General features: G+C 42.3%; 1 protein-coding gene across 4 annotated transcripts in view; it reads right to left on the minus strand.

Moving 5' to 3' along the window:
• Positions 1 to 13,943: 13,943 nt before the first annotated feature.
• The window catches only part of ARSB (arylsulfatase B), a 211,130-nt gene continuing 205,535 nt past the window's right edge, over positions 13,944 to 19,538 (minus strand). For all 4 annotated transcript variants that reach the window (XM_049866402.1, XM_049866374.1, XM_049866382.1 and 1 more), the window contains 2 exons: positions 16,732 to 16,854; positions 13,944 to 15,355 (listed from right to left, as the gene is read on the minus strand). In XM_049866402.1, the coding sequence (XP_049722359.1) occupies positions 15,090 to 15,355; positions 16,732 to 16,854 (389 nt within the window). In that variant the 3' untranslated portion in view covers positions 13,944 to 15,089. The remainder of the gene's footprint in view (positions 15,356 to 16,731; positions 16,855 to 19,538) is intronic.

The following is a 19,538-nucleotide window of genomic DNA, read 5'->3' on the forward strand; positions in this document are numbered from 1 at the left end:
GGAGAGGTACAAAATAGGAGCAGCTATCCCAGGTCAGCGATGCTGTGTTGTTGTGTGCCATTGAATCATTATGACTCACAGCAACCCAAGAAAGAATAGAGCTGCCCCATAGGGTTTCCTAGGCTGTAATCCTTATGGGAGCAGATCACCAGGTCTTTTCTGCTATGGATCAGCAGGTGGGTTCAAACTGCCAGCCTTTTGGTTAGCAGCCCAGAGCTTAACCAATGTGATACCAGGGCCCCTTTCCCAGGTCGGTAGAGTTAAAGGTCCCTTCCCTGGGAAGGTTTCCCCAAGTTTAGACCTGGAGGATGAGTTAGTAAAACAAAGAGGAAAAAGAAAAAACTAAGCAAAGCAATCAGCATATATGTTAAGGCTCAGAATCAGTTAAGAATCTGAATTAATCATCCTGGAAAAGAAAAGGCTAAAAGTTGAATGAAAGATTTTCAGGTATAATGAGTTCTTTATACAGACGGCAATGACCTCCTCCCTCAGGCTACCTCACAGGAAAGCCTCGTCAGAGTAGATCCAGGCTCAGGGAAGAACCAGCCAGTGTATATGGGCCTGGAGGCATCGAAGCACTGTCAGGAGAGAGGTACAACTGTGGTAATCGGAATCCTCTCAGGGAGATCCTGCGTGGGGTTGGATGGAATATGGTCTTTGGGGGTGAGTAAGAGCCCTCCAAAGGGTTGTTATATAAGAAATAAGTGGTCATTAAACTGCCTTCTGAGAAGTGGAGTCAGTAATCTGCCAGGCTTTTGTTTTGTCAAATGGAATGTGCCAGTTGGCACATTCTGAGGCTGAGATCCCAGAGGAGTGTCTGGGAAGCCTCCAGCTGCCTTCCCTCTCCAACTTCTCCCATCCAGTGCTCAGCCTCTCCTCTAAGAAGTTTGATATTAAAAGAACATCACTTTGAAGGAACACCAAATTATTTGCCTTCCCAGAAGGTTCACAAGTCTGTTTGGCCCTGTCCATAAGAAAGAAGGACATTGACTATTCTTCATCCACATTTTACACTTTTCCCTGCCTCCTAACAGTCTTCCAAACACTGCATATAAACCAGAAGCAGTTGATTAGCACCTGGAATGGAGGAAGGGGAGCCCCAGCTGAGATGATGGTTCAGAAACAAAGCCAGCTCCAAATTGAGTGCTGGAGATTCTGTTCCTTAACCCCTTCCCTCTACCACAGGGCCAGTGAGATTGAGGGTGCCATAGGGACCAGTAAATATAAGGAAAAATCCAACATACCGACATTTAAGGAAACACAAATTAAAAAATGCATTCATATTTAAACCTGTCAAACAAGCAAGCCATTTTAAAATTGGATAGTATCAAGAACAGGTAAAAGTGAAGTAAAATTCTATTCACTAATGGTATGATGTGTAAAACCTTTGTCAAAGCCAGTTGCCATTGAGTTGATTTCCACTCATGGTGACCCCGCATTATGTCAGAGTATAGCTGTGCTTCATGGGGTTTTCAGTGGCTGATTTTTTGGAAATAGATCAGCAGCTTTTTCTTCCGAGGCACCTCTGGGCAGACTTGAACCCCTAACCTATCAGTTAGCATCCAAGCATGTTAACTGTTCGCACCACCCAGGGACTCCATCAAAGCCCAGTAGGAGATATATAGAAGGGGTTTTAAAATATTCATATATAACCCAATAACATGGGAAATGTTATGTTTTAATGTTAAATGGAAGTCAGAGCTACATGGAATATGTTCTCACCTATGCAAAATAACAAATAAGATAAATTAACAAAGGTCATTGCTGGGTGATGTGATATATGGAACACTCTGGCTTCACACATTAGTCTCATGAGCTTGGTCAATGTGAGTTTGTATATTGAGATGGATTTGTTCTCAGGATCCTTATAAAATTTTGAGCAAGGGCAAGTTGCAAAGCCTGGATCACATTAAATCCAACAAACTAATGAACGACTACCTGTCACTCCTTTCACTGGCAACACATTCAGTATCACTACTGGACACTTGTTACTAGGTCCAGAAGACAGGAAAGAACAAGACAGCGCTCCAGTCACAAATGACCTGCCAAGGTCAATGCGTAGAGGTAAACCAACGCATAGAGGAATGAGTCAGAAACTGCTACCAGACTGTTGTAAAGAAAGGGTCTGTCACAATAAATAATAGCCTCATTACCTGAACCAGAGTGCAGGGTCAGAGTGGGACAGCTGGGATCCATTTCCCTTGCTTAGGGCCTGGTCAGAGCTGCCTCTAGTGGTGGGGTTTGGGAGGACCTAGTAGAGAATGGGCTGCATCTGAAGGGACACCGAGGTGAGGCACAAAAAACAAAAAGAAAACAACCAAAACTGGTGCCATCGAACTGACTCTGACTGATAGCAACCCTATAGGACAGAGCTGCCCTATAAAGTTCCCAAGGCTGAAATCTTTCTGGAAGTGGATTGCCACGTCTTCCTTCCACAGAGCAGCTGATGGGTTCAAACCGCTGACCTTTCAGTTGGCAGCTGAGCATTTAACTACTGTGCTACCAAGGCTCCTTGGTGAAGCACAAGACCCCTGAAAGCCAATGAGTTAATGGTACAGTGATGCTAGCAGCTGCTGGTGATATAGGGGAGAGGCGAGATTAACAGATGGAATCTTAAAGCTCACTAAGCTTCTGATGATGATGCTGGCTTGAAAATGGAATTTAATATCGTTATCTAGTTCTGTGACCAATAGACATCAATCAGTCTAATCTTTGGGCACACTCAGTTACCATCTTGCTGAATTCTGGAATTCTGGAAGTGGATGGCTCCTACTAGCAACCCAAACCATGCCTTTTATAGTCAATAGCACCCCATTCATCCTTTGTGTTTAGGTGTTCGAGATAAATGTCCGTTGACATTTCAGTTGTATACAATATTTCTTAAAGTTGTATCTGTAATGATTTATCTTTGGGGATTGGGATAATAAGAGAAAGCAGTGGTTAGCTTGTATGCGTGACCTTTCTTATAAACAATATTGTTTTGTGAGGGTCTCTCCTTGAAAAAGAGGAACAAACACTGGCTATGTTTGTGAAGGTCTCTCCCTGGAAAAGAACAAATACTGGCTATGTTTAGGTTCAGGTAGTATATTTGTCTTTAAACTGTTAAATCAGAGTTATATTGGCCAACAAAAGCCTATTTAAAAAATGCTTTGATTTCTATACAGGTAGTCCCTGACTTATGACAAGGTTACATTCAGACTCCGTCATAAGTCAGTTTTGACTTAAGTCAAGTAACTTTCTTGTTGCTAGGTGCCATCAAGTCAGTTCTGACTCATAGCAATCCTATGTACAACAAAACGAACCACTGCTCAGTCCTGTGCCATCCTCACAATCCTTGTTATGCTTGAGCCCATTGTTGCAGCCATTGTGTCAGTCCATCTCATTGAGTCTTCCTATTATTCTCTGATCCTTTACCCAGAATGTCCTTCTCCAGGGACTCATCCCTCCTGATAACATGTCCAAAGTATGTGAGACCAAGTCTTGCCATCCTTGCTTCCAAGGAGTACTCTGGCTGTGCTTCTTCTGAGACAAATTTGTTCGTTCTTCCGGCAGGTCATGGTATAGGCAATATTCTTTGCCAACACCATAATTCAAATGCATCAATTCTTCTTCAGTCTTCCTTATTCATTGTCCAGCTTTTGCAAGCATATGAGGTGATTGAACATACCATGGCTTGGGTCAGGTGCACCTTAGTCCTCAAAGCGAGGTCTTTGCTTTTTAACACGTTAAAGAGGCGTTTTGCAGCATATTTGCTCAATGCAATACACATTTGCTTTCCTGACTGCTGCTTCTATGGGTATAGATAGTGAATCCAAATAAAATGAAATCCTCAACAGTATTTTCTCTGTCACAAAAGACCTGCCAAGGTTGATGCGTAGAGGTAAACCAGCATGTAGAGGAATGAGCTAGAAACTGTTACCAGAGCTGCTGTTAAAAAGGGTGCCTGGTCACAATAGATAAGAGCCTCATGACCTGAACCAGAGTGCAGGGTCAGAGTGAGATCCACACTAAGGCCACAGCAACCTCGGTAAGTCTTCTGTAACTTTTTTCAGTTTTCATTATTTGACTTTTATTATTAGTATCTTTATTTTTTTTTTATAAATCAGATCCTTGTCTTTAGGAGTTGGCATGAGAATGATAACATCAGCAAATTTCACCTGTGACATTCTATGTAGTACATATCACTGACCATAAGTAAAAAAAAAAAAAAAAAAGGTCATTAAGTATGGTTCGTCGTTAACTCGAATACATCGTAAGTTGGGGACTAGCCATTAAACATTGTTGCCTTAAGTAAAAAAGGTTAAGTAGCTGAGCCAGTAATAATTATGCCCACAACTCCTCTCACTGGGTGTTGGGTGAGCACCTGTTTCTCTTGCAACAGGCCTGGGGGATGCCTGCTCCCGTTGGCAGGCTCTGGACTAGGGCTGTAAGAAGGTTGGGCTGCTTCTACCGGTGATGCTTTTAGACTGGGTCAACTGTAGTGATTACTCCTGTACAAACCCACCAAGTTATCAAGCAGATTAAATCCAAAGTAATGAATAAGATCTAGTTAATCTGTTAGATGAGGAGAGACAGCCTACCTTGGGACAGAGGTGCCTAGGTGCAAAAGTGAACAGATGGTACCATATCTTTTTCTTACTAATAACATCAACTAATTTTTTAGTGCATATTATATGTTAGCACTGATCTAAGTTCTCTGCATGTTCTTTGCTCATTAAACCCACTCAACAACCTTATGGAGTATTATTATTACCTCTATAGAGGGAGAAACTGAGGCACAGGGACGTTAAGTAACTTGCCCAAGGTCTGCCAGCTGTAAGTGGCAGAGTCAGGATTTGAACCCAGGAAGTCTGGTTCCAGAAGCCATGCTTTTAGCTACAAAATTAGGCTGCATCTCAGTACTCATTACTCATGCAATTAGGCATTTTCTCATAACAGGTGTGAATAATCCTCAATTTAGTCAAACACACAGGTGGGCGAAGAAAATTTGAAATAGACTGCTGTAAATTAGTAAAACTAGCCTCCAAGTCATTCTGTGACTGAGGCCGTCAGCAGTTACACCAAGTACAAGAATACTCCACCTGGTGAAGAGAAGGGCCTCACACTCTCTCCTCCCATTTCATGAGCTTTGGTAGCCTTAGGCAAAGTCCATGAAAGCCCAGAGTCCCCACAGGCAGGAGGGAATGTAACTCACCCTTGATTTCTGGAAGAAACAGCATCACTCAAAACATCTGATGTGGACAAAATCCAGTTTATTTTTCAAGCTTTTCCAGGCCCAATTCTATTATCTCTTGGCCGTTCTTTCAACTGTATAACAACTCTTAGGAAGTTTTTTGGCGCCACTCCAATCCATGGTGCTGTTAGTTTTGTCTGAGTTCACTGGGACAAGAGCATAGACCATCACCCACTTGGTGGGGGAAAGCAATTTTCACATTAAGTGTATGAAAAACATAAATAAATTTCCTTTCCAGGCTGATAATTCCAACTCCTTTCTCATGTTCTTTTTTTCTAAGCCTCTAATTAGCTTTTTATCCTGCAGCTTTCACATCTCTTTTAGTTGTCATTACTTCTCGGCTTATCTGTCACTTTAGCCTCCTCTGCGGTTTCCCTACCCCCACCCATCACACCCCCTCTGCTTTGCCGATGGTCTTAAAGTCTAACTGTTAGCATATCACTCACCAGAGGCCCCTCCAGTCCTGACTTGTAAAAACAGGACTTCCTACACATTATACTCTGTCCTAAAGGCACAGGACAAGAGAAGGAAACCCAAGAATGACAGAAGGAAGCCCTGGGCTAGGGGCTGCAGGGCAACAGCTCAGGGTAGTAGAGAACAGGGTTTCAGTGAGGCGCATTCTGGGCTCCAATGCCAACTTTACTGGCTGTGCGACATCATGCAAGATAATCTCTAAAAATGGGAAAAAGTTTTACTTAACTGGTAGGTATTATCGTGACAAGTTAAGTGGTCATTATAAGAGTCAAATGGCATCTGGCATATAACCAAAAACCAGTTGACCTCTAGTTGATTCCAGCTCATGGCTATTCCATGTGTGTCAGGAGAACTGTGCTCCCCAGAGTTACAACAGTTGGTTTTTCAGACGTAGATCACCAGGCCTTTCTTCCAAGGCACCTCTAGATAGAGGTGACTCTTGGTTGGCAGCTGAACACATTAACTGTTTGCAATACCAAAAAACTACCTGGCATATAGTATGTCCTTAATAAATGTTAATTTCTTGCCTTGCCCTTGTAATTAGCAGGATACGGCAACCCTGAAGGGTTAAATCACAGTCTCCAAAGGGGTTAAGTAAACTCGGTCCAGATGAGGGTCACTTGGGTACCTAAGGGGTATGAGCCGGTGGATGAGGCAGAGCAGCAGCAATTTCTAGGCATTAGTGACATTTGGAGCCTCTTGGGACGGCAGCTTTATGATCCAGGGACCATGGATTACAGTCCTGGAATTGAAGCAAGGGAGAAGGGATCAGATCACCAGTTCGATATCTGACTCAGAAAACTTTTTCTTAACCTAAGAACCACCCATTTTCCCTTTTTCCTCCTTTCAGTGTTTTAGTTATTTCTCCTAAACATTTCATCTCTGTATGTTGCATCTCCACCAGCTTGGTTACTGACATTCCCGGCTTCTTCCTTGGTTGGATCCTCTGTGATTTCTCCGTGTTGCAGAGGATATGTATATTGATTTTTTACTGTGTTTATACATTTAGCTCATTTAGTGTGCTTCCCTCGCTTTGGGGCCTCCAAGCACTTGAGCAAAACAGTCAGGAGGAAAGCTCAACTGGGATTCTTCCTGGAGGAAAAAATGGCCCAAGGGCAAACAGAGGGGACAGTAGCAAACCAGGAAGTAATCAGTCAGCACCAGCACCCACGAGGCAATATGATTGATTGGGCCTGAGCACACACCAAAGAGACATCCCTGCCCTCAAGGAGTTTCTGTCTCCAAGACAACATTGCCAAGTTGTAGACATTCATTGAATTACTTATTTAAAAATGTTATGTACTTGTCAGTTTTCTTTTATTTCTTCCAGTTACCTCAACAAACTCTCCTGTGGTGGAGTATTCTCAGACTCAAAGCCTTTGGCCAGAAACTGTTCCTAGCTCAAATTTAATAGCAATTCATATTCGTTGTGTATATTTTTATGACTACCAGTCATACTGGGTTCCCCTTTATCTTGGTGATAAAAAGCATCTCTTTGGGGCTGGGAGGAGGGGTCATGGGGAGTTACTGCTTAATTGATAGAGTTCCTGCTTGGGGTGATGAAAAAGTTTTGGAAATACATAGGGGTATAGTGGTGATAAGGAGCCCTGGTGGTACAATGGTTAAGTGCTCAACTGCTAACTAAAAGGCAGGCGGTTTGAACCCACCAGCCACTTGGTGGGAGAAAGATGTGGCAGCCTGCTTCTGTAAAGATTATAGCCTTGGAAACCCTATGGGACAGTTCTACCCTGTCCTCTAGGGTTGCTATGAGTCAGAATCGACTTGATGGTAACAGGTTTGGTTTGATAGTGGTGATGGTAGTACAACAGTGTAAATATGATTAGTGCCAGTAAACTGTGCACTTAAAAATGGTTACAATTAAAAACAGCGGAGAGGGGGGTTGGGAGACAACAAAATTAAGAGGCTCCCATGAGCCAAAGATGGGACCATTTGAACATTAATAAAAATAGCGGATTGAAATGCACATATGCAGGCACTCTTTTAAACCCCAGTACTTACTCTAGTTAAGAATAGTGTTTCAGGAGAAGTGCCATGTAAGAATCTCAGCGGTGGCACCTGAGTTGACCAAAGCAGTGAAAGGGCCAACGTGAGTGACAGAGATCTGGCTGAGGCCCCTGCATGGCTGCCGAGATTGGGCAGTACCTTCTGTCAGCTGGGAGGTACCCCGGCCTGGGGGAGCTCTGGCCCTGGTTGCCTAGGGGCTCTAGCCGATGTTAGGGGAAGGAATAGCTGCGGAGCTCAGTGACAGAAGACAGGCAGGTCTCACTAAGTGTGGCCCTCCTCCTCGAGCTGGATGTTGGGGCCACGCACTTCCATCCTTGCCCTCGCCCTCCCACCAGTCCAAACGCTTTCATTCAAGCCCTGGCCTAAAGAACCAAGACAAGGTAGCACCCTATAATGACGCTCCAGCAAGTAACATTTTCAAACCACACCAGCTGCTTCCCCAATAAGACTCAGAGGGTCCTCTAATCAAAGGTTTTAGCTTTAAAAATAGTTTATACAGAAAGAACTCAGTGGCTCTCAAGAGTGTAAAAAAAAAAAAAAACCGAAATTAAGGTAAAGTGAAGTTCCCTTACTGGACTTTCCACTTCCTTTCCTCTGGCTCGTTAGCCCTTTCATTCCGGCTGGCTGCTCCTGACCGCACCAGGTGCCTCCTCCTCCTCCTGTCTGCTGGGCTTTACGCTTGTGCTTCTTTATAAGCGAGCATCATGGAAACGGAGTCTGCTCTGTTCCTTGTACTGCCCTCCTTGCCCTCGATGGACACACCAGCTGCAGGCAGACACCAGGCCTGCCATCAGCTGCCCCTATTCTCACCTCCAATGTATGTCACAGAGTGGGCGTGAATGATTCCACCCGCAAAATTCTGGCACAAATGCCCAAGGGCAAATCCAAGCTTTAATCCCTTTAATTTAAGTAAAAGCACAATAAGCCTGCTTACCTGAGGAGAGGAGTATGTGTTTGTGTTTATCCCCTCTGCCTGGCTCTTTAAGATTCTGATTTGAACAGGAGACCAGTGGCAGGGCGCTGCCAACCACACTGTCTGGTCAGATGCAGTTTCGGTCAGAGCCCCTTACTTGTTGGTTTGATTGCACGCTACCCACCTGAGCAGGCCCCAACTTGAGGTCCATGGAGGGAGTGGGCAGAGCAGTGGGGTGTTAAGCCAAGCTCCTTTTGGAGTAAAAATCCCAAGAACATCTATCTGCACTTTAGTAATGGGATTAAAATAAAGATTTCCAAAAGAGGAGGCAATTTATTTATCTACCATCTTGAGTCTCTAATCAGGGCTTAACTGGCACAGTGGGATTTGAAAACCAACACAGGAAGTGGGCTACTTCTTAAAATAGGTACAAAGGGGGTCTAACATCTATCTCTGGGTGGTGGATTATGAATTGTTTAACTTCCTTTTATGTATTTTCTAAAATTGTTCCTACACTTCTAAAATAGAAAATTGATACTTATATATCACCAGGAGCCCTGGTGGTACAGTGGTTAAGTGCTTGGCTGCTAACCGAAAGGTTGGCAGCTTAAACCTACCAGCCGCTCTACAGGAGAAAGATGTGACGGTCTGCTTCTGTAAAGATTACAGCCTTGGAAACTCTATGGGGTAGTTGTATTCTGTCATATAGGGTCACTGTGAGTCAGAATTGACTTGACAGTAATGGGTTGATTGGGTTGTATGTCTATCATTAGAAAAGTAATAAGGTTATTAAATAAAATAACCTAAGCTCAGTGATTGGTTACTTGGGTGAATTAGTTGAGAATTAAAATGCCTCTCCAGGTTCCTGATGGTCACAAAGCCCTGAGGTCAGACCCAAGGAAGCGTAAGTCATGCTTCTCCCCTTCTGCTTCATGCCATTTTGGTGGGTGGCTCCCATGGTAACGAGGCTCCTGGGGGTGAGAGTGATGTCAATCCATTCGAATCCACCTGCTGATCTGTGAGGGGATGGCCCAGGGTGAGCAGGTTGGTTTCCAACAACCTGAAAATGGACCAATCTACACAGGTATAGGGATCAGTCCCTGAAGAAGGACATCATGCTTGGTAAAGTAGACAGTTATCAAAAAAGAGGAAGACCCTCAACAAGATGGATTGACACAGTGGCTGCAACAATGGTCTCAAGCACAGCAATGATCATGAGGATGGCGCAGGACCAGACGGTGTTGTACATAGGAGTCACTGTGTGTTGGAATCGACTCGATGGCACCTAACAACAACATAGGTATGGCTACTCTTTACTTGAAAAAATTGATTTTAAAGTTTGAATGGTGACTGGGAAGGATAATAACGATTTCAGTATTTTTAATGTTGATGGAATGTTCTCAAAAACACTGTAACTGGGAAGAATTGTCTTGTATATCACAGAACTAGATTGTAAGCTTTGTAAGGGTAGGAGGCATACTTTCTATCCAAGGGCCTTAAGCCCCCACCCCCAGCACCTGACACATAGGTGTGAACCCTTTAGGAAGACCCCCAGCAGCAAAATGTCAATTTTGGAAATCTAACTCGGTGGATAATTCTTTGCATTTACAAAAGGATTCACAAAAGGGCTTCTTCAATTAGTCAGTTTCCTCTGAGCATTTAAAATGTTTTATTTACAAATGTATGTGTTTTTATAAGCATATTTTAGAAACACCTATTACACAAAATGAGAGAACTATGTAGTGCTCTTTTTGCTAAAAGGCAGATTTTTTTTTTTGCTTGTTTTTTAAAGCATTTTTGTATTGAGGTATAACAGAGAAACCACAGAGCGTATAACTTAAACGTTTGTTGTGACATAATAAATGTTTGTTGTTTTAAGCTGCTAAATTTAACGGTTATTTGTTATGGAGCAATAGATAACCAATACACTTTACTTTTACTCCTACCTTTCCTCAATCTCCCTCCAGTATCTTAATTTATAGTTTCTTTTTTTTCTTAGGGCAATGACCGACTCTCTCTCTTTCTATATATATATTTAGGTCTTCCATTTTCACTATTTACTTGTTTAACTACTTTGTTGAGTGGTATAATTCACATACAATAAAATTGGCTGACACATTTTCAAAGATGAATTTAACTTTATTTTGTTCCTCAAATCTGGAGTAATCATGTAGCAACCAAGAAAAACTAGACCAAAATTAAATAAAACTTTCTTTAAAGGCAAACAAATTTAGGGAGAAATACCATTAACACGTCTACTGATAACATATGAATCTTTTCACAGTCTTGTACACCTAAGAAAATCTAATAAGACATATTATAGATAAAACTAAATCTCATAATATTTTTACCAAAAATAAAAGTCTTTTTAAATCTATTGAGTGCAGAACATCCTCATCCTACATAGCTATCAAGGGGCTAGAATTGGGGACAGGTGTTGGGAGTACACAGGGAGAAAAAATAAGTGTCATATAGTGATGGCCTCAAATAATATTAATGGCTTCCTGCTGCCACGTAACTAGAAGGCTCCAGAGAAGGAATCTGGGCTCAGTTCACAGTATCTGGCACAAGTTTGGAAGTAAGAAGTGGAGGCATCTCAGCCAGATGTTTGCCAACCCAGGAGTGGTAAAGGTTGGTTTCATTAGTTCTACCACCATTTCCTTCCAGCAGTCTTAATTTAAAATACTGGTTAGATGTTGTTGTTGTAGGTGTGCCATCAAGTCACCTTCAACTGATAGTGACCCTATGTACAACAGAGTGAAGCATTACTCTGTCCTGCACCATGCTCAAAGTTGTTGCTGTGTTTGAGCCCATTGTTGCAGCCACTGTGTCAAGCCATCTCGCCGAGGGTTTTCCTCTTTTTTGCTGACCCTCTACCAAGCATAATGTCCTTCTCCAGCGACTGGTCCCTCCTGATAACATGTCCAAAGTACGTGAAACGAAGTCTTACCATCCTCACTTCTAAGGAGTATTCTGCCTGTACTTCTTCCAAGACAGATTTTTTCATTCTTCTGGCACTCCATCAGATACTCAATATTTTTTGCCAACAACATAATTCAAATGCATCAGTTATTCGGTCTTATTCAGTGTCCAGCTTTTGCATGCATATGAGACAACTGAAAATACCATGGTTCGGGTCAGGTATACCTTAGTCCTCAAAGTGATATCTTTGCTTTTTAACACTTTAAATAGGTCTCTTGCAGCAGATTTTCCCAATGCAGTATATCATTTCATTTCTTGACTGCTGCTTTCAGGGGCATTAATTGTGGATCCAAGTAAAATGAAATCCTTGACAATGTCAATCTTTTCTTCATTTATCATAAGTTGCTTATCAGTCCAGTTGTTAGGATTTTTGTTTTCTTTATGCTGAGGTGTAATCCGTACTGAAGGCTGTAGTCTTTGATCTTCGTCAGTAAGTGCTTCAAGTCTTCTTTACTTCCAGCAAGCAAGGTTGTGTCATCTGTATATTGCAGGTTGTTAATGAATTTTCCTCCAATTCTAATGCCCTGTTCTTCATATAGTCCAGATCCTTGGATTATTTGCTCAACATACAGACTAAGTATGATTAAAGCATACAACCCTGACAGATGCCATTCCTGATTTTAAACCATGCTGTACCCCCTTGTTCTGTTCTCAAACACTGCCTCTTGGTCTGTGTATAGGTTCTGCAAGCACAATTAAGTGTTCTGGAATTTCCATTCTTCACAATGTTATCCATAATTTGTTCTGATCTGCACAGTAGAATGCCTTTGCATAGTCAATAAAACACAGGTAAACATCTTTCTGGTATTCTCTGCATTCAGCCAAGATACAGCTGACATCAGCAATGATATCCCTTGTTCCACACCCTCTTCGGAATCCAGTTTGAATTTCTGGCAGTTCCCTGTCCATGTACTACTGCAACCATTTTTGAACGATCTTCGGCAAATATTTCCTTGTGTGTGATATTAACGATATTGTTTGAGAATATCTGCATTCTGTTGGATCACCTTTCTTTGGAATGGGCACAAATATGGTTAGTATTGATCAGAAAATATTGCTGCGGAATAAAACAATGGCTATACCATGACCTATATAATGCTATTTGGTGGCTTTAGTGTCCTTTGAAAATAGAACTGAGGAACAGTTTATATTTTTATTTCTTGCCTCCTAGGGGAAAGGAGACAAAAGATTACCTTTGGTAGGTATACAGGGTCGTTATAAGTCAGAATTGTCTCGATGGCAATGCATCAATAGGTCAGGCATATTTTCTTTTTTGCCCCTCCCCCCCCCACCCCGAAAAGACATTACAACCTTGCTATGGAGTCCAGCTATGAAAACTATGCTCTTACCCCAGGAGGGCAGCTTGAGAACAGAAAAGTGGCAGTTGAAGGACACTGTGGCACCCTACATTCAGCTCATTGGTCTAGCATCTTTCATGGCATGAGGCTGTCTCATTAAGTCACTTGTCCATGTTTTCATTAAAAACAAAAAAACTAGCACTGAATGCCTCCTATGCACCAGGCACTATTTTAGGAATTCATGATGAACAGTGGACAAAACAGTGGCACTTCTGCAGGAAAGAGTAGAGCATGGTTTTTGTTAATATTCCTCTAAGGCTGACACTCTCTGGATCTAGTCTAGACTGATTCATGTTAGTAAGATGCTATAGTTCTCCGCTACTGAGAGTTTACAGGTCAAATTGTGCATCCTTTCTCCCCAACTTGGAAACCTCAACATAGGAGGAAAACAGAGAAAAACAAAACATGAATGTGCCTCCTTCACTTTTACACAAGGCTCAGGATCCTGGACCCCGGCCATTTCTTTCTTCAAACTGCCCACTTCCACCATCTCAGGGCATCATTTCCTGGAGTTTGTCTTCACTACTAGGGAGTAACAGCTCCTCTTAATATATTATGAGATGCAGTCACAGTCAGGCTACAGACTCCATGCAGTTTAGAAATAATCTCACTGAACAATGACACAGACCCAAGCATCACTTTTCACCCTCCTCTATGCCCAGCACAAGCACTTTCAAAGAGCCAGACTCAACCACCACCCCAAGCAAGGTACCAGCTTCAACAACCTGGGTTTGTGTCACAATTCCATGGTTTACTTGGGGCAAAAGGAAGGCAAGGTTCAGCAGTGCTCCTAAAATCAGTTGCGCTCAAGGTTGAGAGGCATAGCAGTTTTTCTAGGCACAGGACACCTGAGTCAAAAGGAAGAGCAGGAAAAGAGACATAGGTGGTTGGGGGTGGCAAGAAGTCTAGACAAAATGAGCAGTGGTTGGAGAAAAAAAAACAATTTGGGACAAAAACAAACAAAAAAATGTTTCTTTATTGTAGAAACCAATACTGAGGTGTAGATACATTGCCATGTTGACTTTAACAATAAAATGGGCCTTATGGTATGGACAGAGTGACGGACTGAGGGTGAACCAAGAGGGGTTATTCCCATGGAACGCCTGAACATGGTCTCTCACAGACAGGGAGAACCCTTGGCCAATAGAACCATTAACAATTGTCTGCTCCCTTCATTTGTTACAAGAAACACGAGTCATTCCAATAAAACCCAGCTATTGGCAGAAGGGAAATCTAATGTCTGAATTGTGAGGCAAAAAGAACCAGCTGCTTCAGCTTCTGGGACTCAATTAGAACTTCCTATTTCAAGTCAAGTTCTCAGCTGTCCCACAGCTCAGGAAAAAGGGGATGAACCCAGCCACTCTCTCCTCTACATACATGCCCCAGCCAACAGCAGGGTTGTTCCATATTTTATTGGCTTCTTAAATGCATTAGGAGTTGAACTTAGATACCACAGGATGATTTAGGAGCAGGGCTTCAAACCAATTCCTTCCAGTTTATTCCCCTGCTAAGAAATTGGTTAGGGAGTAGGGACTAATTCTGAGAACCACTAGTATAGCAGGGGTTCTCAAAATTTATTATACATAAGAATCACTCCGGGATCAGAATGAATCAGAATCTACATTTAAACAAATCCCCATGTGATCCTTACGTATAATAAAATTTGAGAACAATTGCTCTACTAGTGGCTCTCAGAATTGGTCCCTACTCCCTAACCAGCAGCATTAGCATCACCTGGTACCTTGTTGGAAACCTTGGTGGTGTAGTGGTTAAGTGTTACGGCTGCTAACCAAAGGACTGGCAGTCGAATCCACCAGGCGCTCCTTGGAAGCTCTATGGGGCAGTTTTACTCTGTCCTATAGGGTTGCTATGAGTCGGAATCTACTCAATGGCACTGGGTTTCGTTTTTGGTTGGTTGGTACCTTGTTAGAACTGAAAATTCTCAGCAGGGGTATGAATGGGTTTCAAGCCCTGTTTAGGAGCAAGAGAAAGACGAAGTGAAGCCAGGTTGGGAGAACAAATGAGATGAGAGTCACATGAATGAAGGCCTAAGGTCCAATTTGTAATAAAAAATTTTTCTAGTCTTCCCCAAATGCCTGGAAGCTTACATCCATGGGCCCCATGCACCGGTGCTCTCTGGGTCACAGCGGGGGTCCTGCGCAGGGTAGTACACGGGCACTGAGTGTTTGTGGTAGAACTGCAGCCGGGAAAGGAGTTGCTTGATGACATGGGGATACTCTCTTGAAAGGTCATGTCTTTCTTCAGGGTCCTGCTCAATATCAAAGAGCCAGAGAGTTTTGGTTGGTGGGTCCAAAGATGGTATCTCAGAAACATTGGATTGAGATGGTGGTGGGAACCAGTAACCACAACCTGGCAAAGGCATAAAACAGTTTATTGGGGGAGAAGCATCGTAGGCAGGTTCTAGCTTTAGAGAGGGAGTCTGGGGGTAAAGGCTGAGCTGGACTGTGGGCAAGTAAAAAAAGATGCAGCCCTTTGATTACCATTTCTACATTTGTCTCAGACTCCCATCTCTGGTGCTTTAACTGTTCATATCTACAACTTTACAACCAGGTGCACCCAGGAATGTATGTGTTGGAGGGTGGTGATGGTTGACTGTCACAATGACGGGGGCGGGGGGGTGCTATCGGCATTTAGTGGTCGGGGCTAAGGATGCTAAAACATCCTGGATGCATGGGATGATCCCAAACAATGAAGGACTGTCTTGCCTCAGATGCCAACAGTGTCCCCATTAACAAAAAAAAACAAACCAAACCCAGTGCTGTCGTCGAGTCGATTCCGACTCACAGCGACCCTATAGGATAGAGTAGAACTGCCCCACAGAGTTTCCAAGGAGCGCCTGGTGGATTTGAACTGCTGACCTTTTGGTTAGCAGGCGTAGCACTTAACCATTATGCCACCAGGGTTTCCGCCCCCATTAAAAGTACTGCTTAATTGCATCGCAGCCTTAACCATTATACCACATACTTAAAAAGTATTGAAAGGACGTCACTTTTAGAGAATGCTCAGGGAAGCAACCTCCTCCCCCAGTTGCACCACTGATTGAGGGTGTAGCTCTTAGAGATTCTCTTTGCTAGCTAGATGTGCTGCGCCTTGATAGACACGCATATCTGACCTCCTCATTTTCTACAAACAATCAGAGTGGATGGAATTCCTTCTTCTCATGTCCCTACATTTAATTCCCGCCCCCCTCTTTTTTTTTGTCAGAACCAGTAGGTTGAACGCAGCCTCCTCATTCAGCAGCCCCAGAGATATGTTTTTGTAAAAGGGCAGTTACTACTTCCCGTTTTCTCCTCCTGACGTTCTGGTGGGAAAGCCTGTAACGATAAACTCGGACCATCCATCCCAACAATGGAGGCTGTGTGACTGGGAACAAGCTGAGTCTTAAAAGTAGGAAAAGAAAATCTCAAACAAAGAGTCGTCTTACTGTGACACATACCAGCAGGAGTCATGAAAGGTTTTAAAGACAACTTAATATCCAGGTGTCTGAGTGGAGTTAGGAGAGTTGGTCTGGCTTTGGAGTGTTGAGGGGTCAAGTAAGAAGAGGTGGGAATAGAGACAACAGGAGATGCGGAGTGGTTAGAGCTAGAGTGATAATGTCCTCACTTTCCGGGAAAATGGCTGAGGGAAATAGGCCCAGGAGCATGGATAGACTTGAGGTCCTGCTCAGAGGACATAGCCTGCCTCGCCGGCTACAGGAGGGGAGTTTGCTAAGCTAGGCATTCTACCTGGATAGCCCGTCAGGAGCTTCCAGTTTCTGTGTCTGATTGCAGCATGGAAAGATGTGTTGAAGGCTGTGTAGTCTGGAAAAGAAGAATCACCCTTTGCTGGAGCTGTGCTGTTCCCAGGACCTGAGAAGAAATCGTTTGGGAGAATTAGATCGCTGTTATTGGAACGTGTCATTATAAATTAGCATTTTACATCCTTCTTGTAGAACAGTAGCTTTTATTCAACACTGGAGTGCAAATGTGTATCCTGCCACAGAAACGAATCTTTTATTAAATATAAACAGAAAGCTATAGTTACATTAAATGTCAGTCATAAACCACCACAAATATAAAAGGAAATCCCAAAGAGATTAGAACACTAATTCATCCTTAAAATCACTGTGCTCTGCCAACGTGCGGCTTGCTGTATGCAGAACAGTGTTCTGTTACAGCAGGGTGGTTTGTTTTGTTTTGTTTTATTGTTAAGAAAAGTTCAAATAAAATAAATACATTTTCTGTATGTACTTACACCTATGTAGCTAATAGACTAATTATAAAATGTACATTTTAATCAGGTCTCTTTCAAAATATGAGAGTTCAAGCATGCCATGAAAAATAGTACGTATATTTATTTTTTGAAACCACATTTATAAAATCTAAAAGTGAGCAAAGCTCACAGTTAACTATTCAGACAGGGCAATTCTGTATGTAAGAATAAATTGTGTCCAAATTATTGGTTGGTATATTATTTTTTATATAGAGAGTGCATTAATTTTATCATCTTAAGGTCTTATATTAGTTGATCATATGTTTTTAAGGGAAGCAATAACTAACACCTATTCCTTTTCCTCTCTTGAGTTTGGAGCCAGTTGAGAGTAGGGGTAGATTTCCCAATAAGCAAGGCAAACGTGTGCTTACCAGTACTTACCAGTAAAGAAATTGGAAATCTAGTACTTCACTATTTATGTGAAGTTTGAAAAACTGATTTTTCTGAGTGCAGAGGCCAGTCCTATGATAATGCTGCCAATATGTCAGAGCACAGGGATGTGTTACCCAATAGAAATGTAAGTGCGTGGTTACGGTGCTTACCGCACACCATCTGCTGTGCATTCACTTAATCTTGGAGCCTACAAAATTAAGTAATCCGACCTTGGTTGAGAGGTAGAGGCCAAGCACATGGAACTAAAAATATTGCCTTTATTATTGATACAGTTGATTAGAAAGAACATAGCTTCAAATCTGCAGCAGAGAGGATTCACTAGTAATCGTCCCTGGATTTAGAAAGAGGTTTCCCTGGGCGGTATAAACAGTTTGTGCCTGGCTACTAACCAGAAGGTAAGAGGTTGAAGGTTGGAATCCACCCAGCAGCACTGTGGAAGAAAGGCCTGGTGATTTGCTTCCATAAGATTACAGTTATTGAAAACCCTATGCAGCACAGCTCAACTCTAAAGCTCATGGTGTTGCCATGAGTCAGAATCGACTTAATGGCAACATTTTTTTTTTTTTTTAACTTAGAAACACTTGGCCACCTGTCAGTAATCTTGCTGGACAATCTCTGGCGTCCCTTAGAGCACACAGCCAAGAGCATAGCAGAGCTTATATACATCCTGTGGACACGTTGGCTCCAAAATTAAACAAACGAGTTTTCTTGTGACACATACCAGTAAGGGTATAAAAACATTTAAAGACAGCATGCTCAGTTCTTTAGTTTGGATAACTTTCCTCTTTTCTGCTGGTAGAGAGGGATGAGTGAGGTGCACCAGCAAGGCCAAACACTACTCTAGTCAAAGACTCCGTGGAAACCTGAGGGCAAGCCATGGCGGGTCCCCTCCTCACCCTTCTGTCTATGCATATGTAAAAACCTCAGCTTAAGACCTAACCCATAGCTTAAGACCTAGCTGTATAGTATTTAGTCTATTTTAAGTCTATATTTATCTTTTTTCAAATATGGTTATAGCAATCATCTTGGGAACACTTAAAAATGTTGCTAAACTACCAGCTCAAAAATTAATAGCCATAGTATATGATATGTCTGTTCAAGTACAGGCTCCATCAAGGTGGTCAATTCATCTGTTTTTCTTTTAGAAAAGGCTTTGAGAGCACCCGTACCCACCAAAGCAGGACTTCTCTGCTCCTCCTGGTCTTAATGCAGAAGGCAGGAGCATGGTCATTGGTGAAAAAGCCCCGTTCTTTGTCAGTCTTTTGGGAAAAAACATGGTAGAGACATGCTAGAGAGTAATCAAGTAAACATCGGTGGTTTCAGACTTTCAGTCTTAACAATCATGAACCAACAAATCATTAGCACCACAGAGGAAAATCTTTCTGACTTCTTCCTGTTTGTATGTCTTTTGGCTCCAATACAAACGGATGCTTCTAGTGGTTAAGGTGCCTGAGGATGGCTATCACAGGAAATACATTCTTAATATACAAACTGTGAAGCCTCATGATTGTCTGCTCATAAGTTTGTATAAAGACCCTGTTTGGATAAACAAAACAAGTATGTTTTGTGAACATAAACAAAAAAAGGAAACATAGCTATCTCAGTTATACTTATATACATTTTTTCTTAAAACAAACAGGAACATCAAATACCTAAACAATAAATACTACACAAAGAAGACTAATAATGAAAGATGCTCTTATCTCAACTTTATTTACTTTTTTTTTAAATTTTGAGAAATTAAACAAAGAGAATACTATAACTAACACCCTGTGAGCCATCACCTAGAATTAACAGATATTGACATTTTGTCGTATTTGTATTTTTTTTAAATAAAGGAAACAAGACAATGAGGTGGAAGTCTCCTTTGTCCCCATTCTCAGTCCCA

Source organism: Elephas maximus, chromosome 2, assembly GCF_024166365.1.
Source record: "Elephas maximus indicus isolate mEleMax1 chromosome 2, mEleMax1 primary haplotype, whole genome shotgun sequence".
In the NCBI taxonomy this organism is placed as follows: Eukaryota; Metazoa; Chordata; class Mammalia; order Proboscidea; family Elephantidae; genus Elephas; species Elephas maximus.